The sequence below is a fragment of the Stenella coeruleoalba genome (assembly GCF_951394435.1).
Source record: "Stenella coeruleoalba genome assembly, chromosome: 21".
In the NCBI taxonomy this organism is placed as follows: domain Eukaryota; kingdom Metazoa; phylum Chordata; class Mammalia; order Artiodactyla; family Delphinidae; genus Stenella; species Stenella coeruleoalba.
In genome coordinates this window covers 2,162,026-2,185,814 of record NC_137167.1, presented here as the reverse complement: position 1 = coordinate 2,185,814, position 23,789 = coordinate 2,162,026, and the positions used below count along the sequence as shown (strand labels likewise).

General features: G+C 45.6%; 1 protein-coding gene across 5 annotated transcripts in view; it reads left to right on the top strand.

The window, feature by feature from the left end:
- Positions 1-719: 719 nt before the first annotated feature.
- PSD3 (pleckstrin and Sec7 domain containing 3) overlaps positions 720-23,789 on the top strand; it is a 669,219-nt gene continuing 646,149 nt past the window's right edge. For 3 of the 5 annotated variants that reach the window (XM_079909126.1, XM_079909127.1, XM_079909128.1), the window contains exon 1: positions 1,546-2,461. In XM_079909126.1, coding sequence (XP_079765252.1) covers positions 1,745-2,461 — 717 coding nt within the window. In that variant the 5' untranslated portion in view covers positions 1,546-1,744. Of the gene's footprint in view, positions 929-1,545; positions 2,462-23,789 lie in introns of those variants that run through there. The other 2 variants (XM_079909122.1, XM_079909125.1) reach the window with 2 other exon arrangements.

Genomic DNA, 23,789 nt, shown 5'->3' with positions numbered 1-23,789 from the left:
GCTCCACCTTCCTCACCTGTGCAGTGGAAACACTGCCCCCTGCCTCTCAGGATGGGGTTGAACTGTGAATAACAGAAATGCAGAGCACCTAGTGTGATGCTCGAACCCCTGGAAGCTAAGACAAGACAACGGTACTTCTCCCCAAATTCCTGTTCTGCAGGAAGACAGAGCTCCCCACTGGCCTTATTCAGAGTTAATCGGTTAACCAACTAGTACAATACTTGTTGAGTGGTTACAATGTCCAAGTAAGTTCTTTTATAGGAGAGTGAGTTACATAAAGAGGCCTAGACATCACTCACATGGGATTTTTGTTGAAAATAAATATAATCAGATCAATATGTCATAATTTCAATGGATAAGTCTGAGACTTGGCCATATGTTTTGCTGCAATTTTCTCTGTCATGGTGTTTGTTATAAAAGGGCTACAGCGCCCAGAGCCTGGCCCAGACAGCTCTGGACACATGTAGACTGAGTCATTTGTCAGCTGTCTGGAAACAAGGAGAAGCCTCCATAAACTTGGATGGAAAAGCTGTGTGAAGATGTTTAAGAAGGAAAACAAACACAGGGCGCCATCCACCCAGGCTGAGAATTTCCAAGGAGCCTCCCCGGCCAGCGGTGGTCAGCCAGGGCCGGTGCCCTCGGCCACTGAAGGTACACTTTCTGTGGGAGGTCATGGTCAGGAGTTGGGAGGCTGTGGCTCAGGCTAGTTTGCTGCCAGCACTCCAGGCCACGTGCCAGTTTGTCTCAGAGGATCATTTCCTGGTTCCCTCCCAGTCAAGCTCAAATTGATAAAGAAAAGACCTTTTCCACTCACTGCTATGCTGTCCCCAGGATCAAGGTCAGCAGGACTCAAAGGGCTCTTTTCCATTGTGAGGGATATTGAGCCTGTAGTAGCCCACTAAATGTGAATTACTGGATGAATTTTCAGGTGATTTCCTATTGTTCTCACAGTTTAAGAAAACTAAACTATTTCTTAAAATAATTTAACAAAAAACCTCCTGCTTGATTTGTCACCTGGATAGATTTTCTTATTTCATCTTTCTCTCTTTCTTATTTTCTCTTTTTCATCTTTATCTCTTTATTTCTACTTATCTATCTCTGTGTGTGTGTGTGTGTGTGTGTGTGTGTGTGTGTGTATGTGATGCCTAGTATTTTGCTGTGGGACTATGGGACTACCCCCTGGGGAATTCCTGAATAACCACATGATTTCAAGTGGAAATTCATTAAAACATTAAAGTTGTCTACAACTGTGTGTCACTGATGCGAGAAAGGTAGATTGAAAGTGAGCTTTGAAGTGTCCTGGGGGCTCATCTTTACATGCATCCCTCTCAGTGTCAGACACCAAACAACAGGTGTCGCTAATATGGAGTTTAGGATAAGCATGGAAACTAGTAGCTTTAGTGTCTTCAATTCAAACATGGGGAGGGGGCCGGATAACAGAAGGAAAGCCATCAGACACACCAGGGAGAGGGCAGCCGAGTCCCAACTGTCCCCTCCCAGCCTCGCTCCCCCAGCCTGTCTGTTCATGCACAGTCCTGACCCGCGGCTGGGTCACCTCCATCCCCACTCCTTCCCCACTCCAGGGGGAAGACTCCCCCTGGGCTGAAGGTGTATCATTTGCTTCCTCAGGCCGTCGTGGAGCCATGGGGCCAGGTCACGCCTGCCCGCAGCTGCCGGCCTTCGCATCCCTGGGCACCGAGGTCTGAAAGTCGACCCGGCTGGACCAGCCGAGCCCCTGGAGGACATGGCTGAGCAGCAGCAGATGAAAACTTCCTTCCTCTCCGTGCAGCTGCGGCCCACCCCGGCGCGCGCCCGCCCCGCCCTGGCTCCCGCCCGGACTGCGGCCGCAGGGGACCCGGAAGAGGGACGCTCTCTCTCGGGTCCCGGGACCGGCTTCTCGGCAGGCCGGGCCCTCGGGCTCCCGCGGGACCCGGCTGCCCCTCCCCCGCAGAGGCAGGGCCGTGGGACAGAGGCACCAGCTGCTCCCAGTTGCTCTGCTCCCGACGAGGGGAAAGAGGGAGAGAAGAAAACCTGGGACGTGGATGCGAGGAGGGGGCGCGCTCGCAGATGCCCTGCCTCCGGGACCCGTGGACGGCGGCAGCCCCGGCCATGCAGACCCCCTAGCCCGGCTCGCGGCATGGGCGACGGTGGCCGCAGTCCCTCCGCGGGCTGGAAGCCCTGGCCGGGCGGTCCTGCCCCGCGGCACGTGTGGGGCACGGACCTGAAGGCTCAGGACGCCGTGGGAGGCTCCCTTCCCCAGCCCCTGGCTGCCGCCGCCGCGGCTGAAAGCCCCCGGTCCGGGGGAAGTGGCGAGGCGCCGGCACCCTGCCCGGAGCGCCCGCGGAGCGCTGAGGGCTCGGGCACGTCCACGCGGCCCAGGAGCGCCAGGCTCGGCAGGCATCGTGCGCTCCTCCAGACCAGCAGGAGCTGCCCGGCCCCGCCTGCCGCGCTGCCTCTCAAGGTAAGAAAGTGCGCGTGGCTGAATCCCTGAGACCCGAGCTCTTCCCAGAGAAGCAAGAGTGGAGAGAGGGGGCCGATGTGCCCGCAGGGCCCCCAGTTCCTCACACTGGGGTCTCCTGTCCGCTGTGGGCCTGGCTCCTTCTTCTGTGCTCCGCCACCTTCCCTGCACGAGCGGCTTATCCTGCGGAAGGAGAGAATGTATCGCTCCTTCCCAAGATTTCTGCCAAAGACTAGCGTCCTTTATGGGAAAGCGGAGAGGGAGGTTGGTGGCGGTGCACGGACACTTGTTGAGCCCTGTGCTGTGCCAGCCCTTATGCTGGGTGTTAAGCTGCATAGCCACCCGAAAGACAAAGGCTCCTATCCCCAACTCCAGATGAAGGAATTGGGAAGTGATTAGGCAAAAATCCTCCTCTTGCTCCCAAAAAGGAAAGGGCAGAAGCAAAACCTGTTCTCCGGAATGGGCGAGGGGGACTTGGGGAGCCTTCGGTGGGTTTTGTCGAGGTTTCCAGAACTGGAGTGCAGTCTTGGAACTCAGCTCCATCTGTACCCAGTGGACCACCTTCCACCCCTGCCGGCAGGTCGATGTTTTTCTTCCTGGCGTCAGCTTCCAGGCCCTGCTTCCCTTCCCACCAGAAGGGAAAGGGTAGCACTGGGTGGTTTCCAGCGTCTCTCCCAGCTCCAGTCATGGCCAAGCCTACTCTTTGCTCTTCGCATTTTATTCTCTGCATCTCCACTCAGCCTCCTCTCTGGGCTGGTGCTTGAGCCCAGCCTCCCCTCTCCACCCAGCTCAGATGTACTGATCCCAAAATGGGTGGACAAAATTAAAAATTATGCTTTTGTTTTCTCTTTCCCGATAGCACGGACATCTTGCTATACTTTGTCCATATACAGGCAATGAGGGTGAGGGAGGGGTTGGTGGGATGAGATGGAGGAGGGGCCTCTTGCTGGACTGTGTGGAAGGTCCACATGGAGGGACGCTTGGGGAAGTCACCAGAGAAATGGATGAAATTCACAGCATCGGGAGAGGGGCCTCCCAGAGGTGTGGACGTGATGCTGCATCATCTGGAGCCTGTGCCTCCCTCCTGCGTGCCTCTACACCCTCCTTCCTGCCCCTTTCCCCGTAACAGGCAGCCCTTACAGCCACAGTAGAGAATCAGGGAGAAAAGATGAGCTCAAGTTCTCTTTGGAGGGAAACTCTTGGAGAAGAGAAATGCTAGCATGCTTCCTTAAGAAATGGTTTACATTCCATCCTAGTCCTTGTATCTTGCGTTTCCTACAGGGATTTAAGAGGAATGACATATCCGTGAGTCAGAGCCCAGTCTCTGAATGTGGGGTCACACGGTAGTTGTTTGTGTACTTTAATGCTGCTCTGATGACTTGAAAACTCCATCTCCCCTCCTTTCTCCTCCGCCTTCCAGGTATAAGAAAACCTCAGAGCTGTTGCCAGTCCTCTAGGGAGAGGCACTGTGGGACGTGTTCCAAGTGGGTAGATTTCTGCCTGTCTGCCCCATTTAGCCACTTTTGCTAATGGATCCCCAGACATCTGCCCCATCTAAAGCAAGGATGGCAAGATTCCTGGCTAAAATCCTGGAAACCCCAGGTTCAACTCCTAACCTTGAGCAAACCACCAGAGCTCTCAGTTTTCCCATCAGAAAGCCCTGAGGATGCCACCTGCCTGGCAGTCGCCACGGGGCCAGTGAGGGTCCCTCAGTAGCCCTATCTTAGGGGAGAGAAGAGAAGCAAAGTCAGTGGGACAGCAGGTAGGACCGGGAAGCATGGAGTTAGAGGGGTCAGTTTGGGGACTCTGGGGTCAGGGGAGAATGCAGGGCTAAACTTAACCTTGACCATGCTGGTCAGACTGTGTGATGGTCTCTGTCACAGCAAAGAGGGAGTTGGAAAATCAGCACCTTCAGAACTACAAGTCCCTCAGGTGCCTCATGGCTGTTATTAGCCAGGTGACCCCTGCCTGGCCTTGGGTGTTAGAGAAAGGAAGAAATCAACAAAGAGAGGTTTCCATCCGCCCAGCCCTGGGCACATGACGGTTTCCCTGGGTCTGATAGATTGGTGCGCAAGCACCTCCCTGTCCTCGCATGAGTTGGAACTTAGCTGTGTGAGTCACCGCATAGTGACAGCAGACTGGTTAAAAATGTCTTCTGTGAGCTACCAGTGAAGAGGCCTTTCACTCAATACACTCATACAAATGTGATTATTTACTACATTTATTAAAGTGAAATATTGCTTACGTGGAAGCGAAATCTATTCCTACATGCGTATCATAGGATGGAGGTCCTTGTATCAACTTCTCAAGCAAAAAAGTCTGGATCCTAAGTGTAGACTTTCTTCTCCAAATGGCTAAATTTACTCCTTTATTGTTGAAACAAATGGGGTCCAGAGTGAGCATTGCTGATGTATCCAAGTATCACAAGGAGCGGGTACAGCAATCACTTAGTTCTTCATCCAAACCATGACTAGGCTTTAGTGAAAACTACAGCTCTCTGTGCCCTACAGAGAGCTTCCAAAGCATGATTCCTTCTTATCAGAACCTCACAACTCTGTGAAGTTATACATTATCATTGTGCCCACTTTGTGGATGAGGACACAGATGCTTGAGGACGGTCAGTGACTTGCTACGTCCTGAGGCCAGGATGCAGCAGCTTGGACAGAGCTCCTGTGGTCCATGCAGAGGCTGGAGCTCTGCTCTCACTGCCTTCTGAGAGGGCGAGGCTTCCTCGGAAGGCAGCCCACCAGCCGCGGGACTGGGGTCCTGTAAGCACTCCTGGGACATGGGAGAAGGGGCTTCAGGACTATCAGGTCTAGTGACCTAGCCTTGCTGATATGTGACTTGAGTTTGGGGCTAAAGATACAAAGACACAGAAAACAGACACAAGTCAAATGAGAGGGGAAAATAGCTTTCTCTACAATCATTTTGGGAATTTTCCATTTTTTAAACTGTCTTCCTATCTTACATATTTTATGTTTTGAAATTACAATGACTTTGGGTGTGTAAATGACATTAGAAAGACTTCCCTGGTGGTCTAGTGGGAGGTAGGATCCCACATGCCGCGGGGCAACTAATCCCGCGCGCCACAACTACTGAGCTTGCATGCCTCAACGAGAGAGTCCACATGCTGCAAACTAAAGAGCCCATGCGCCCTGGAGCCCACGTGCATGCCACAGCTAGAGAAGAGAAAACCCGCACGCCACAACTAGAGAAGCCCGGGCGCTGCAACAAAAGATCCCGCATGCTTCAACAAAGATCCCGCATGCCACAGCTAAGACCCGAAGCAGCCAGAAAAAAAATAAAAAGAGCCATTTCACAGCTTCCCTTCCCAAGAAAGCAACTTAAAAAAAAAAAAAAAAAAGGAAAGAAAATTAGCAGTAAGTAATATTAAAAATTCCCCCCAAATGCCATTTCTACAAACCCCACCTGTAGCTTTAAATTTCCCAAGGATTTTACCTCTTTATTTTGGTCTTCCTCTTCTCTTCCTCTCTCATCTCAAAAACAATTAGCTTTTTGAGTTTTCATCACCAGCTGCTAGGAGCGTTCAGGGTTTAGAAGGCAGAGTGAGAATAAGCAGGGCAGAAAGGGCCTCCCTGGAGGCTGGGGGCGGGGGCACAGGGACGGGGGTAGGGAGCAGTTATTCCCTGAGGTGCTGAGGGGAAGGGGGGGTCCACTTGTACACAGCAGATCAGAGAGAATAGCTTTAACCCTCTGTGTCTTGGATTGTTTTGCCTTAAAATAAAAACAGGGTCTGAAATATGTCTGTAAAGTGTATCAATTTTTGATAGAGAGATTTTATTTAGAGAAAAGGTCACTGTCACTGGGATTCAGGAGATGAAATGAAGCTCTGGTTCTGCCAGCCAACTAGCTAAGCGCCCTGACGACTCACTGAGCAAAGCAAGGTTACCCCGTCTGACCTCTGAGGTCTTTCCAGCTCTGACCTTCTGGGATAAGTATGAATCTTCGAATCCAGAAAGGTAATGAAACTGTTTAAGGAAATAAAAGTATGAAAATAATTTAATTTCACCTACCTCCGCTTGTCTCTAAATATTAATTATTTTGTCAGACGGCTCCAGGGCAAGGAAGCTACCCTTAGCGGGCTTGCATCTCTCAGGGGATATGGGATTTCAGCGGGAGCTGGGATGTTCTCTATAGGACCAGCACTGAACAATCAGTTGAATGAATGAAACTTGGAAGGGGGTTAACATCCAGTGATAGGAGTCAGTGCCATCTTTGGGCAGTAACACAAATCCCCACCACAAAATTTTAGGGCCACAATCGTTCGCTGTCTATTCCCTAAAGCCTGATATTTCTTTCTCTGACCAGATTCGAGTTGAATGAAGTTCTCCTCTGAAGTTCAGTACTGACCCCCAGGTACACCTAATCCCCAGGAGGAGGTCGTTGATCTCATCTGGAGTAAATGCTTAATTTCTTAAGCCAATTTGACTTTTCTGGCCTGTTGTGAGTTTAGAAACTGTTCTGCTCATAGAAAGATAAAATTCTAGATAATTCTGTCATTATATTAGTCATTCTTGGTGAGCAATTTAGAAGTTTTAAAAGAAGCTAGAAGAGAGAGCTTGCATAAATGCCATATAGTAATTTGAACAGTGATGTAGATAAATGTGCAGTGGTATCACTTTTAAAGGATTCTGGTATTTAGAAGACAGTGCTGATCAGATTCAAAAGCTTATCTTTAGTCTGTTTTACACCGCATTGGTTTTGACACAGATGTCTTGATTTATTATTTCAGTAAATAAAACCTGAGGTAGCAGAATGGGTTTCAACTCTTTTTCATCTTGTGGTTTGCCTCGGCGTTCCCATGACAATGTTCTCTCACTCTTTTTCTCTCCTTACCCCTTCCTTCGACGTTCACACAGACGTCCTGTCGTCATTGTGCAGGAGCCGCCCTCATGGCCCCATCTCACCTCCACATCTTGATGGGACAAGAGGGCGGAGAGCACACGGACCACTTCACACGTTGCCTCTGAGACTTGTAGAAACGATTCGGGGTGGGAGCTGGGACCCAGGTCTGGCCCCCTCTTTGGTTCAAGTTAGCTAAGTAAGGGCGACCTCCTCACGCTGGGTCTCAACTTCTCATCTGAAATGTGAAAAGATCAGACTGTGATTTGCTTCCCACTAGCTCAAGATTCTAAATTCTTGCCAATCCATTTGCACCTGTGTTTGTGAAAACTCTACCAAAGCTACAGCTTTTGATGACAAATCTCTAAAAATCCATCATGTTTAGAAGTCACTACTGTTGGGAAACTCCTCTATTGGTAAAATTAGATACCTCTCCAGGATCCAGAGGTTAAAAAGGAACCAAAATACATTTTTAAACAATTTACACCAATATATACCCAATTTTCTAATCTCAAGTGTTAAATTTCTCTACAAAATATTGGTCGCACGAGTTAAGTATTAGGTTTGCCCTGAGAGATTTGGACAAAATACTGAATTGAGTTTTTTATAACTATACAAAAAGGAGTTGTGTTTTGTTATTCTCCCATATTAAAAGGAAATACATTCGCTGAAAGGGATTGTTTTGTGTTTTTAGTCCCGTGATTTAATTACTTAGCAAAGGGAATATTGGAAATCGATTCCAGAATTAAGGCCCAGAATGAAGAAGAGGCTTGTCCGCACTCAGCCAGTTGGAATCAGTTCCAACAATTGCCTCAGTTTAACTTTCAAGTTTTGTGCCCTTGAACAAAAGTGTTCTATCACTTGTAGATTAGTTAGGATTCTTGGTTGTGTGTGATAGAAACCCTCAAGGCTACTTAACCCCAATGAGGGGGATTCATTATGAGGAGAACCCTTGCCTGTAAGTGTTGGGTGTGTAGAACCAAGGGTGGGGGTGCAGCTGCGTCAGGATCACCTGGCATGAGGGCTCCAGGGCATCCAGTTCTCTTTTTTGTTTCTTTTTTTAAATTTTTGGCTGCGTTGGGTCTTCGATGCTGCACGTGGACTTTCTCTAGTTGCGGCGAGCAGGGGCTACTCTTCGTTGCAGTGTGCGGGCTTCTCATTGCGGTGGCTTCTCTTGTTGTGAAGCACGGGCTCTATAGGCGCTCAGGCTTAGTAGTTGTGGTGCACAGGCTTAGCTGCTCCGCGGCATGTGGGATCTTCCTGGACCAGGGCTCGAACCCGTGTCCCCTGCATTGGCAGGCAGATTCTTAACCACTGCGCCACCAGAGAAGCCCCAGGTCTCTCTTTTCAACTCACCTGTTGCTCTCTGCCCTTACCAGCACTCTTCTCTGAACTATTCTTTCTCTTTTTGCACATCTGCTTCCCCTATTCCAGGGGGAGGAATATGGTCACCCACAATTCCCAGATTTATATCTCCTCTCCTTAAAGACTGGGATTCCTCAGACCTGCTTCCCAATCCCCCTGCAAAGAGGCTTCTTGGTCCAGTGCAGGTTGGGGGTTGGTGCCCACCCAACCTACTGTGGTGGGGACAGCTCATATGGTGCTATCAGATCTACTGAGAGCCCAAAGGTGGTTATAACCATGTAAACCTGTGTGAGGCACAGGTCCTAGAAGTTGATGGGACATGGAGAGAAGGGGGCAGATGTGGACGGCCAACCCAATAGATGACAAAGACACTTTCAGGGAGTTTCACTTAAAATTTATAAAGTCACTGCTTTCTATAAATGTCCTATCTGAGCCCTCTCTGATTTTAGGGAAGCCAGTTTTTATAGCTCTTAAGGAGATTTTTTTTAAAAAGCATCCCTGAACAAGCAATGTATTAGAATCAAATTATTGCCTGATATGATTTATAAATAGATTTGTTTCCAGAATCTGCTACTGGGCATAATATGGTAAGTTTTCTCTTTCAAAGACTTTTTTCCTTGCAGACTTTTAGAGACTGTAAAATGCTACATGATTTACATAAATATAAGTCCTTCAGTGAAAGCAGGGTTCTGTAGCCCTTTGGGTTCTATGTGTGATCTGTTCAACATTACAGCCACTCCCTGGGCTACTCACAGAATCCGAGAAGTCAGGACAGTGAGGGGAAGCCATGTTCCTTGAACTGAACCGTATCAGTGAAAACACGAGATGGGCAAAGGAAAGAACCCTGGCTCCACCGTGTCACCACTGCTGGGCCGCTGCAGCCTGCTTTGTGAGGAAGTTCACTCTCCTTCGTTCTAAAGGAATCAGCAGCTGTGGCTCTTTTTTGGCTGCCCTTTGTGTTGTGCACATATCCTGTGATTATATTTAGTCAATTTTAACTTTTTGGAATTTAACTTTCAATTTTCAGGATGTGTGATTTTGTATTAACCTTTGAATTACCAAGTCCAGCAGATCGTGAGCTAAAAAGCTCCAGGACCCTATTCAAGCACTTACAATGTTCTGTCATTTGAAAATTCCATTTTGTCTGCAAGAAGCTTGGTTACTCTTGACTGAGTTATCAATCTGATTGTATGATGAAGTAACAGTTAAAATGTCACTCCATCCATCTCATGCCACAAGCAGAGAGATCTCAATCTTTTTCCATAAAGGATTTAAAGTGCCCTACAACTATAGCACAAATAATAAAAATAATAATAAAAATAACTATAGCACAAATAATAAAAAATAATAAAAATAATGGTGAAGGTAAACAGTAATAAAGAATCAGTTCTAGGAAAACATAAATAAGTGTCAAGATGAAGAAAGGTCAAGATCAGGAAAAGAACCCAAAAGAACATAAAGGCCAACAGAGCCAGTATGTTTGAAAGTCACATTTGGCTGTGTGCTTTCTAGCTGCTCAAGATAAAAGAGACATGGTTAGCTACGCAGTTCTGTGAGAAGGGATGGAGAGAGGGAGGGAGGGAGGGAGGAAGGAAACAATGGAAGGAGGGAGGGAGGGAGGAAGAGGTCCTCTAACATGTTCCACAGAAATCAATTCTCTTAGAAAACCGAATTTTGCTTGCCCTTTAAAATAACAGTAAAAATAGCATTTTGGATAAAAACTTTTCGAAGGAGGACTTAACATTTACTATTTCCCTGTTTCCTTAGATACATATACATGTATACAACATAACTTAATTTTCTTGATAACTTAAGCAATTACTGTAACTGCAGTATTGCTTGCTGGCAACTTCAGATCTGTGAGACTGTTTGCTTCTACGCTTAATGCCCCGAATACTCTGTTTTCTCAGTTCTTTTTGCCTTTTAGTAACTTTTTAGTTTTCTCCATGCTGGCCTATCCCTTCTTGCTGCTATTAGTGTGTCTACCTCTAATATACTTTTTTTAATATACCACAGGCCAGGAAACTAGACAGCAGATTTGTTTAAATTGTAAGGCAAGTTTGTTAATTGCATAAAGTAAAAGTTGAGTGGCTCATCTAGCAGAAGGACTGAGTGGGCTCCTCCAGCGGAAGGATTGAGTGGGCTTATCCAGCGGAAGGTTTGAGTGGGCTCAACCAGTGGAAGTTTTGAATGGGCTCATCCAGCGGAAGGATAGAGTGGCTCAGCTAGCAGAAGATCTCACAAGTTTTAGAAAGGATTTTTTTTCCTCTGATATTTAAAAAATTAATTAATTTATTTATTTTTGACTGCATTGGATCTTCGTTGCTGCTCGGGGGCTTTCTCTAGTTGCAGTGAGCGGGGGCTACTCTGTTGCAGTGCGTGGGCTTCTCATTGCGGTGGCTTCTCTTGTTGCGGAGCACAAGCTCTAGGCGCGTGGGCTTCAGTAGTTGTGGCATGCGGGCTCAGTAGCTGTGGCTCGTGGGCTCTAGAGCTCAGGCTCAGTAGTTGTGGCGCATGGGCTTAGTTGCTCTGCGGCATGTGGAATCTTCCCGGACCAGGTCTTGAACCCGTGTCCCCTGCACTGGCAGGTGGATTCTTAACCACTTTGCCACCAGGGAAGTCCCTCTTCTGATTTTGTGTGTTCAGAGATGATACTGTTGCTTTCTGTGACTATGGCCATGCTAGGGATGAATAAAGTTGCTGAAGAAATAACTTCCAGATTCATTCATTCAATAAGTATTTCTTGACCACCAGCTATGTGACGAGCAATGTTCCAGGCATGGGTGGTACAGCAGTGAGTTGACAAAGTCCTTGCTCCTACAGGGAATGATGAACAAACAAACAACACACGGGCATAGGACTTCACATGGCCACAAGAGCTTGGAAGAAAGTAAAACAAGGGGTGATGAGGGGAGGGTGCTGGAATGAATGGTTTAGTTTGTGTGATGACAGAAGGTGACCTCAGAGTTAAGCCTTGAGTGACAGACAGGAGGCAGCCACGAGAAGATCAGGGAGGGAAGGTTCTAGGCAGGGTTAGCAGAAGAGTCCCCTGTACCTGCAGGGTCACTGGGGAGCATAAGTTACTGTGAAGCTTACTCAGAGCTATAGGCAGGGCCAGATCACACAGGGCCTCTTAGTTTTCAGTAAGGATTTTGAAATTTATTCTAAGTAAAATAATAAATTTTTAAATTTATTATTGGGGAGCCTTTGGAGAGTTTTAAGCAGGAGAGAAACACAGAAATTAAGGGAAGGGTGGGTGTGTTTATGAAGTGACCCCCCTACAGTTACTCTGCAGATTACATGTTTGAATCTGCCTCTCATTTCCTAATCTTGTCAAAGAAACCTTGAGGCACACAGCTTAACTCCCTCTGAACACTGGGGGCTCTAATTTTCTTCAGAGTCTTTAGTTCTGAAATGTAGAGGTTTGATGAGGTCCTGCAGACACAGACAGGTGAAGGGGGAGAAAACTCCAGTTACTCAAGGATTTGAGATTTCCCCAAATGAAGCTGTGTTCTAACGATAGACAATAGAGTAGATCTTTTCCATATTTGTAACCTCAAAAAGTTAAACTTATTGCAGCGCATAGAATTTATGATTTAAATAGAAAAACTCCCCCCCGCCTTTTGAGCATTACAAAATGCATTGCACATAATAGGTGCTCCATAAATATTTCTCAACTTTAGATTATGGCAAAACCACACTAAATGACCTCTTTTACCAATTCCTTCTGTTCTTCCCTCAGGTGCTTTCATCCCTCCGGTTCACATCTGTAGGCAGTGAACTGTGAGGCCATCCATGCCAGGAACTTGGCAAGCAAGTGGTGGTTGGCACTCTTGGAGTCCATCCAAAGTAGAATAAAATTTTGAACTATCTTTGGGGTCATAAATTTAGCTTAGTGGTGTTTCTATGAAAATGTATTGTGGCTTAGACTAATATTAAAGGAGTTCCTGGGTGGCCCCGTAGCCAAAGAATTAACAGTGGTATTTCTGGCTAAGCTTGGTGACCTAGTTTTCTGGATCTGCTTTGTGAATAATCTTTATGAATAATGACCCCCAATAGCGGTAACTATTCTCCTAATGAACCAGCTTTACTCCATGCTTTAAACAACCTGTAAAATAACTTTTTTCTATTTAAATAAATCAGTCTACTTTTCGTGCCATATTAGAAAGCTCATGGCAAAATTCTTTCCCTTCTCATCCTCGATCTGTTTTACTAAATGAGCTTTTCCTTATAGTTCTCTGCAAACTGCTTTCCTACCACCTTTATGCTGTTTTGTGAGCCACTGAGGACCGGCTGCCTTTGTTTATTGTGTCGTCTTGTTGTTTGCAGCTTCTGGAGCCCTTTGAGAAAAAAGCATCACATAAATCCAGTTAGAAGTAATGGCAGGAATTACACTGTTGACTACCTGTAAGTTACTTCAAGCATTATTAAATGTTTCTGTGGGTCCTTTATAAAGCACAAAACAGAGGCAGAAAATTCTTTTTCTGCTTTCTATAAGCTTAACGTTTGTGGTAGGCAAACATATATGCAAAGAGGCATTTTTAGACATATATATACAAGAAACAGCAGAATAAAGATAAAGGTCTACTACTTTATGTAATAATCAGTGTAGGCCTGCAGTGGGGTGATTTAGTCAGGAGAAGATTCTTAATGGAGATGGGCCATCTGAATGAAGGGAGGAAAGCTTGGATTGATAGAATGTAGAGAGGGTTTGAGTTCGTGGTTTCTCCTGAGTTCATGTGTGAATTTCATGATTCATTATGAAGGAACGTAACAACTATGTGGTCACATATTTAGAGAGTGAATGCTTTTCAAACTGAAAATATTTAAGGTTTCTGGCTTGTTAGTTTATATCTTTTATTCGAAAGTATAAAAAATAAATTTAAATTAGTCAACTACATTTACTGAAAAGAATAAAATATCATGAGAGAAGCACACATTCCAGGATTTAAAAATAAGCATAATTTAATGCAACACTGGAGAATTTGCAACCAAGACCAGAAAATCTGGACACAGAGTCCCATGTCTGTGCATTAGAGAGTGGTGGCTCCGCACCGGAACTGGCCGGTTTCCTTTCCCAGGTGGCAGGTGATGATGGCAACTGAACAGGGCCACTTTGGGAGGCGTTGCTAAGAGACGCAGAGATGCAGGAAAGGGCCCTGCATGCCGGACCAGTCGGTGAATCAGAAGCTATTTCTTGCAGGAAGCAGGGGAGGCAGTTTGACTCTGGGACGATTCTGTGAATGAGCAAATGTGCAGGGAGTGTATCTTGCTGTAGACACGAAGGATCCTGCTGTTTGGACAGCAAATCAAAGCAGGTGATCCAGGCTGGGAGCAGGCCCCTGTGACTCCTGAACAAAAATGACGTTTAGAAATCTGTGACGGTAACAACCTGTCGGTTCACAACAGTAACGTGTAGATTGGCTTTCCTGCCTCTTTCCCACCCAGAGGAATCGTTATGATTATTAAGACCTCTTAGGCCTCTTAATCACGAAGACCAGGCCAAGAACTTGAAGCACTCATTTCCCTCCCTTTATAACCTCACTGGGCCTGTCTATGCTGCTGGTGGAGCAGTCTTTGCCTTCTCTTAAGGGCAGGAAAAAGACAAAATAAGTTATTCCTGACTGTAGCAGGCCTCAGAATCCATCAACATGCTCAGAGAGAGAGCCATTTCATTCTTTTGTTAAAATCACGTTAAAAGCTAGCTGCAAACCCCCATCCTATTGGAACTCAGCTATGCTCAGGGCTCCCTGTCTGCTAACTTTGGGCCAAGGATCCAGAAAGGTCATGACAGGAGAAGTTAATGAAGTCTTGCCCTCACATCTGTCCTTCAGCACGTGGTCAGCATGAGCGCAGCCTTGAAGAGCTGCCCCAGGGCCCCGACTCTGGTGAGAGGCTGGCTCTGCCTGCCCCTTCCTCCAGAGTGGCCTTGGTGAGTTACTTAATCTCTCTGTGCCTCAGTTTCGTGATCTGTAAAACAGAGGTTAAGTGAGGACCTGCCTGATAGAAAATAAGGATTAAGTGTGTACTAACATTTAAAGTACTTGGAACGATGCCTGGCATGGAGTTTGCAGATGCTGGGGGACCCCTGCTTGGATTAGCTCTCTGTCTGCTGGAACTTTCCCCAGACTGCGTCCCACCCCAGGCCCTGTGCTGCTTCTGTGCCCCAGGCTGGGGGCTGGACTCTGCACTTCTGGAAGAATGACAGCACAGAAGTAGGGGGTGGGGTCTTCTCTCTGAATGCCTGAATACCCTCCCCCATCTCCACCCATAAAGATGGGGCTATATTTTCTTTGTTTAATCATAAATTCTGTTATATATACGCTTAATATCTGAATTCACTATGATTTCATCACCCACTATCCAGAACTGATGGGACCTTGAGAAACAGAAAATTGTTTAAGCTTAGAAATGTAGGAAAGCAAAAGAGCTCTCTGTAGTTGGAAGAGTAAAGCCATGTGCCTCAGGGTCCTGAAGACAAGGTTAGCAAGTGGGAGGTAAGATAGCAAAGCCTGAAAAACCCTGGCCAACAGCTTCATTGCACCACTTCATAACCACGACGGCCTCCCCTTAATTCCCGCCCCTTTTCCCCTGCTTAAAACTCCCCAGCCCTGAGCTTCCCTGGTGCCGCAGTGGTTGAGAGTCCACCTGCTGATGCAGGGGACGCAGGTTCGTGCCCCGGTCCGGGAAGATCCCACATGCTGCGGAGCGGCTGGGCCCGTGAGCGATGGCCCCTGAGCCTGCGCGTCCGGAGCCTGTGCTCCGCAATGGGAGAGGCCACAACAGTGAGAGGCCCGCGTACTGCAAAAAAAACCCAAAACAAACAAACAAACAAACTCCCCAGCCCTCACCCTCACTCGCACCCCCCAGGAGTCACAGGATTCTCTTTCTGCCCCTTTCCAGGAACAAGCATCCTCTCCTCCTCTCCCCAGACACTTGTTACCGCTCTTCAGTGTGTCTAACCGAAGGGAAGGGTCCTGAGGAGACCTGTGCTCCTGACACAGAAACCTCCCTGGGCACAAGTGCGTGTTAATAAAGTATCCTGCCACTCAAGAATGTTTTGAAGAGGTTTTCATTGTTAGACCACATTCTAAAAGTAAAACACTTCAGCCAGGTGTACCTAGAGTTAAAAAAAGAGTTAAAGAAAACTTGGATTTTACAAAAATGTATTGGATAAAACTCTAGTGGTTCTCTGGGTTTAAGTTTGCTTGGTTAGTTCCAGTGTCCTTTTTATTTATTTATTTATTTATTTTTTGAGGAGGGAATACCAACCTTTATTCATACTTGGGTTCAGGTTCAGAGGTATCTTAGAATATATAGCAAAGCAGGAAAAAGCACAGATTCTGGGATCAAGTCTCAGATTCCAAAACAAGCATATTAACTGTGTTACAACAGGCAAATGTTACCCACAGTTTCTTCGGTAAAATGGGGGGAGCATCACCCCAGCTTCCAGCATCTGGTACAGCTGCCTCCCCTCCCACATCAACTCCCTCACAGGCAGCCCGGCTGAGAGAGCACAGCTCTGCAGGTCTCAGCTCTGCTGGTTAGGGTGGGACTCGGTGAGTCACTGAGACTCTGAAGTAGCCCCTCACCCCAGTATTCACCAAAGGCAAATAGGGGCTCATGAACTGGTACAAGGACCAAGTGAGAAAACCACACATAGGTGTTCACTAAATCTTAGTTATTATGAGTCTTGCCCAGGACAAGGATGGGGCCAGAGTGTCCAAAGGGGGTGCTCAGGACAGTCTATTGGGTATAGAAAGAAAGAGGTGGTACTTCTTCTTATATTTTTATATCTCATCTTTAACATTTTTATTTTGTGCTTTAAAATGTACAAGATATATTAATATGAGAGTATTAACGTATCAATCATAAATAAATATGTGTATTTGGGGGACAGATGCTCAAATGATTTTGCTGATGGTGTTGAGGGGAATGGTTTAAACATTGTGAGGCTTACCACACTCAGAGCTGTTAAAAAACAAAATTCAACTTAGTAAATTTTAAAGATCTTAGTGGTTTTCTTCAATGATTCGTGAATCAGGCAGCATCCCATCTAAGCAGATAGAAAGGGGCTCCAAGGTGCTGTACAAAATGAAAGACTTATAGGCCCAAGGGAGTGGGAACAAGGAAGTTATACCAGCCAACAGTGGGGTGCTTGTGTCAGGTCACTTTCCCGTAGGGGCTGCAGGGGTCTATCAGGCAGATGACCTCACTAGTGCTGACCAGGTGATCCTGATGGATGGGTTTAAGACTCTATTCCTGGGAGAGGCTGAAACTGTAGTAAAGTTAAGCCTGGGTTTGGTGATGTGAAGCTCAGCAGAAGTAATTCCATTTGGGGCCTGTTGCCTTGTGTTTAACAGAACAAATATTCAAAACAAATATCATCTACATGACAATTTTGTCTAAGTCTTATGCCTCTTGCAGCTACCACGATTCATCCAAAATAGGGCTGGAGCACCTATTTTACTATGGCCTACTTCCGCTCCAAATTCCACCCTGCAGAGGTTTTTCCCGCACCACCAAGCAATTCTCAGACACCAGCTGGGTGTCCTACAGTTCAATTCAATTCTGACACTACCGACATGGAGATGGCGTCAGATCCCAGAGGTTAAGGGCTCGGTCCTATAAGACTGCCCCTTCCCCCGCTTCAGACATCAGTCAAAGGTCTAGACTGTCACTGGTGCTTCTGACCCACCGGCTACAGATGGGAGGTTCCAGAGGGCCCCTCCTCAGGTTCAATTAACTTGCTCAAGTGGGTCACAGAACTTAGAGAAGCATTCTACTTACTAGATCGTCAGTTTATTATAAAGGAGATAACTCAGGAACATCCAGGTGGAAGAAATGCAGAGCGGACAGTCTGGGGAAAGGGCACGGGGCTTCCATGATCTCTCTGGGCACCACTCCCCCGAATCTCCAGGTGTTCACCAACATGGAACCTGTCTGAACCCAGTCCTTTTGGGGGTTTATGGTGGCTTAATTACATGGGTATAATTGATTAATCATTGATTGAACTCAATCGCCAGCCCCTCTCCCTCCCTAGATGGGGTGGCGGGGAGGGACTGAAAGTTCCAACTCTGATGGAGAGAGAATAGGTTCCTCTGGCACCAGCCACCTTCTTTGGGAGCCTCCCCCAAGTCACCTCAATAACATAACAAAAGACACCTCCTCGGATCTTACCTTAGGAAATTCCAAGGGTTTTAGGAGCCCTGGGCCAGAAACAGGACAAGACCAAAGACATATTTCTTACTATAAATCACAATATCACATATAGGCAATAGACCATTTCACTCCTAACCAGAATTCCATACTAATAGCTTCAAAGGATGAGATTTGGAGAAGGGTTGCCAAATTTAGCAAATAAAAATAACAATATTTGGGACATACTTTTTAGTACAATTATTTGTTGTTTATCTGAAATTCAGTCTTAAGCAGTGTCCTGTATTTTATACAGCAACACTTGTTTGGAGTTGGGTCTGGTGTTGAAGACCCATTAGCTAAGAGACCTTGGGCAAATGACTTAGCTTTTCCGAGCCTCACTTTCTTTGTGCCCTCTGTTGCTCTGAGCATCCTTTTTATAGTGGATATCAGCACTTAGCATGGTTCCTGCACAAAGGAGATAAAGGTCTAAGTTATAGGTATTATCATGATAGATGGCCCTGTTAGTTGCAACTCAGATTCAAGTATTTACTATAAATCTTACCTCCTTTGCTTGAAGGTGGGATCCACATTTGCACAGACTTGCACTTAACTTGTGCACAGTTTGTTGAATTTTGCATAAGTACAGCTTCTGCCCAAGCACTTCCACTGAGTCTGGTTGACTGGCTCTTGGCTGGCCCCCTCTTCCTATTCTCCTATTCCCTTTTCCTTCCCCGTAGGAAGAATGAAGCTTTGTTCTCAAGTTATTTCAAGCAGGCTAAGCCCTTGTGGAAACTGCCTCAATCAGTTTTTATAGGCCAGTAGGTCCCACAGGATGTATAAGATTTATCGTTCATATCAAATTGAAAAACTCCCCTGTGTAAATCTTTGAAACTACAGATGAAAATGAATGGCATTCACTGCAACCACTGTAAAGATTTAATGACATTTGCATTCAAGCTGCTGAAAGTAAATGATTATGGATGCCGGGCGGCTATTCTTTTGCTGAGTTTAGACCGTTTAGAACAACTTGCCCAACGTTAGCTTGATATTAATTCAGGGTGTGTGAAGTGTCCCCCTCAGAGCTGTGGGTTGGATATGATGGAAACTTAGACATTTCTATACAGTCATGAAGCATAACAAGGGTTTGGGGGAGGGAACCCAGGACAGCGATAGGGACAGTGGGAAAGACTTCCTGGAATGCTCACCCACCCAGACCATCCCCTGGGAGGAAGCAACGGTGCCCAGGAGAGAGTGCCAGCACAGTCCTCACAGTCACAGCACACCAGCTCCCAACGGTCTGTGTGTCGCTGCACTGAGGCACTTCACCCGCCTTCCGCTTGCTGTCAAGAAGGAAGGTTAAAGTGAGAATTAAAGACTCTCTGAGTCTGACTTTATTTTTAAAAGTCCCTGACCTTAGCTCCCCGCCATTTCAACTCTGCTATTACTAAGCATCCCCCTGGGCCACCCACTCTGCTCAGGTGTTCTGGGGCCTCTGCTAGGTAGGTATCCCCCATATGCAGGCTGCAGAGGAGTCAAAATCAGGGGACTGGGCAGTCAGTCCTGTATTCCCAGTGTGTGGGCAGATGAACTGGACTGAACTTTCAGGCATGTGGAAGACCATTCTCTTCCACATCATTATCAGAAAGCATTTCCCATGTGCCAAATGATGGAGGGATTTTCCTTCGGACCCCCGGGTGTTCCACGTTGGGAAGCTAAAGGGAGGTATCTGCAGTGGACAGAAGAGACAGAATGCCGGGCATGCTGCTCCAAGCCAGCTAGATGATGCACAGCGCACTGAGCTGATAAGCCCAACCGTCACCTATTGGCTCGTATGAGGGAGATCAGTCACCCAGCCGCAGCTGCTGCAGGTTCCTCTGGAGCAGCTCTTGCCTGCATGGCCCTGGGGGCTGTGGTCCACTTCAGCATCAGACAAAGCTCCCACCCTGGGCCTTGAGCATCACTCCTTATCTGCACCATCCGATTGTATTTCCATCTTCTAGTTCCATCCGCCCATTTTTGTGCAATTTCTTATCCCCTCACAAGTTATGATTCAAGATTTTGAGCTCATAGAACACACGGTCAGAGTCCAAGGGCTTTCCTTGTGCTCTTTCTGTAGGAGGCATTTTGGAGGATGCTGTGACTCTGGGTAAATGACGGCTTTCTGTTTCCCTATCTCTCACATGGAGCTTTGAATGAGATGGCTCTGGAGTTGCTTCCAACTTTCATATTCTTTGAGCCTCTGAGATGGGGTAATAGGTATGAATACACTATAAAGCAAAGAGGGGACAGAAAACTTAGGTACCACTACTGTTATTATTATTTTTCTTCTGAATTATGTCTCAAACTGAGGTGTGGCACAATACCAATTTCTCTCAATTCCTAGTTCCTACAGATTGATCAATTTTAAAAACTGATAGTTGAATGTCTGCCCAAAGAACCCATTAGTTTTACAGCTTCAGCAATCAACTTTCACTCATTTAACAAATATTCAGTTTCAGGCTCTGTGCTAGACACCAGGGAATTTAAAAAAAAAAAAAGACAGACCTGCCCTTGTGGTGTGTATAATCTAGCATCTAGCTGAGAAGATAGGTATTGAATAGGTGATTAAAAGTATAACAAATGTTACAAGGAAGGTCAAGATGCTGTAGCAATGTGTAGTGGGATCACCCTACCTGGTTTGAGTGGGTAGGAAAAGCTTCCTGCCAGGAGGAATTCTCCAGGTTAATAATAAGAGCTAACATATATTGAGCCCATTTTATATGTCATCATGTTATGTGCATTATTTCATTCGGTCTTCATAAGAACCCCATCAAGTATGGTCTATTCTTGTTTCTACTCACAGACAAAAGAAATCAAGGCACAAGCGGTGACAACCATGCCCTCACAGCTAGTTGGAGATAGCCCTGCTTGTGGGTGCAGGAAGCTGTACCCCAGTCTCGGCCGACTGGTAGGAAGGAAGCTGGACAAGCCAGGGGCAAAGGCTGGGGCAGGCCCCGTGCCACCTCGTGGGCTTCGGGAGCTGACGCTGCAAGGAAGCTCCAACAGCCTCGTTGTCTGTTTGTCCTTCAGATAGTAACGTGCTTCTGAAGGAACAATTGCTTTTCTAATTCAGGAAAGAGGCAGACGGAATGGTTCATACACAGTCAGAGGTTACTAGGGTTTGTGAGAAGTAAAATATCCTTAAAGTAAAATTTCCTCAGAAGTGGGAGGGGTTGCATAATCTAATTTTCTAATAAGCCTTAAGTGAGAAAACTCTATAATGATTTTAATGCAGTTCCACCTGGTGTTCAATCAGGTGGCAATAATAGTAGATGTTCAGTGTTTTAATGATAGAATGATTCTAGCCACAGTCACAAAGGCATTGATTCCAGCAGGTTATTTTTCTCCATTCTTGGAATCACATGCTTAGGGGAAATGTAGAAATAGTGAGGAAATATTATAACGGTGGGAGGAGGACTTTTCGTCCTGACACTGTGAGCAGTTCTACAGGGTTAACCTGGACATGTCTTGGCTCAGGACGACTTCACAACATTCAGGAGAAGGGTCTGCTGGGCCACGTTTAGATTCCTCCAGTGTTATTAAAGCGTTTCCACCTTAACTTCAGAAGAAGCAATATAAGCATGACCATGTCCAATATTACTTTATCTGGGTGCGCACAGAAGCATCTTTAATTATTAGGAATGACATGCTATTAAAACTTAATTAACTAGAGTTCCGCTACCTGGAGTTCTCAATTAACTTGAATTACTTTTTGTATTGTATCTAAGGCTTATGGGAAATTGCCAGATGATAACGGGTTAAAAGAAAAATAAAACCCAACGCAAACATTTTTTTTTTTTTTTTTTTTAACATCTTTATTGGGGTATAATTACTTTACAATGGTGTGTTAGTTTCTGCTTTATAACAAAGTGAATCAGTTATACATATACATATGTTCCCATATCTCTTCCCTCTTGCGTCTCCCTCCCTCCCACCCTCCCTATCCCACCCCTCCAGGCTGTCACAGAGCACCGAGCCAATATCCCTGTGCCATGCGGCTGCTTCCCACTAGCTATCTACCTTACTACGTTTGTTAGTGTGTATATGTCCATGACTCTCTCTCGCCCCGCCCAACGCAAACATTTTAAGACGAATGAATCTCACGTTGATGGGGCACCTTAGGCCAGGATTCTGGGCACACCTGTTCTGCTACACTTGGTATTGTGAACTTGGAAATCAGATGGGTGTGTCTGAGAGTCCTCGTTATGCTCACTGTTTTGTCTCCAGACGAGTTATTTCATTTTTCGATGGTTCAATTCATTCATCTGCACAAAGCGGGTCATAGTACCTGTCTCACTCTAATGTGGGAAGAGCAGAATGGGATCACATGGGGAAAGCAAAGGGCCACTCAGAACAGGTACTCAGGAAACAGAAATCATTGAAAATGATTTAGCCTGGGCCACCACAACATCACAAATCATCAAAGAAATGTTACTTACATTTGCTGTTCTGTGCTAACTTTGACAGAAATTATGCCTTCATATTTTCAAAAGTTATTTTTGATAATGACCTTTGAAAATATGAAGGCATATTAAAATTCATTTAATAATGAATTTTAATATTTTTAAAATTAAAATATTTTCTGGTTAACCCTTGGTAAGCTATAATTAAAGTCAGCTAACTAGAATGCCCAATTTAAAAATATTCAGATTAATAAACACTTGATTTTTCCTGTATCAGAAACTACAATGTTTTATCTATAGAGAAATAGGAGTATCTCTCAGATACTGTCTGCTCTGATTTTAACAAAGTTTATTTTAACAAAGTTAAATAATAGAACTGTCAGCTCTGATTTTAACAAAGTTTAAATAAAGTGCCAGCCAGGAATTAGTGCTGTTTTTCTCTGCCTTTTAAAGCTAATTTGGAATCCTTCAAGTCCAACTGTCTCACACATGTTTTCTACTTGATGTCTTAGTTTTGTTTTTTGCTGAATACCTATTAGCATGTTTACTTTTGTAGGGCTAATAGACTTTTTTCTTGACTAATTTTGAGTGGTAGCAAATTTTCTTTTCTCTTGCATTTGGGGAAAAACAGATCAAATCAAATAAATATGACTCCTTGAAAAGGTTGATTTTTCAAAGGTGGGTCCTAACATATGTATACAGTAATATCTATGTGAAATATAGGCTAATCTATCTTACTGGTCAATATGGATTTTGATGTAATATAATGTTTCCCAAAAGTGTGGACCTTAGGTAGTAACACAATTTTACTATTTTTATTTTTAAAAGTTTTGTATTTTAAAGAATATTTGTATATACCTTCTACTTACAGAAAATGATACTGGTTTGCCATTTATTGATAAAAATTCTAAAGATTCCTTTTAAAACTATTTAAGTTAGGGACTTCCCTGGTGGTCCAGTGATAAAGAATCCGCCTTCCAATGCAGGGGACGCAGGTTCTATTCCTGGTCGGGAACTAAGATCCCACATGCTGCGGAGCAACTAAGCCTGCGCGCCACAACTACTGAGCTCGCACGCCTCAACTAGAGAGAGAAAAACCCTACGCCACAACTAGAGAGAAGCCTGTGTGCTGCAACGAAAGATTCCACATGCTGCAACTAAGACCCGACACAGCCAAAAATAAATAAATAAATAGTAAATAAATCTTAAAAAAAAAAACACTACGTTAAAAAACATTAGGGGGGGCTTCCCTGATGGCGCAGTGGTTGAGATTCCGCCTACCGATGTAGGGGACATGGGTTCGTGCCCCGGTCCGGGAAGATCCCACATGCTGCGGAGCAGCTGGGCCCATGAGCCATGGCCGCTGAGCCTGTGCGTCCGGAGCCTGTGCTCCGTAACGGGAGAGGCCACAGCAGTGAGAGGCCCGTGTACCGCAAAAACAAACAAACAAAAAAAACAAACAACAACAAAAAAAACAAAAACATTAGGAATTGAACAGATATTATCCCTATGCAATAAAA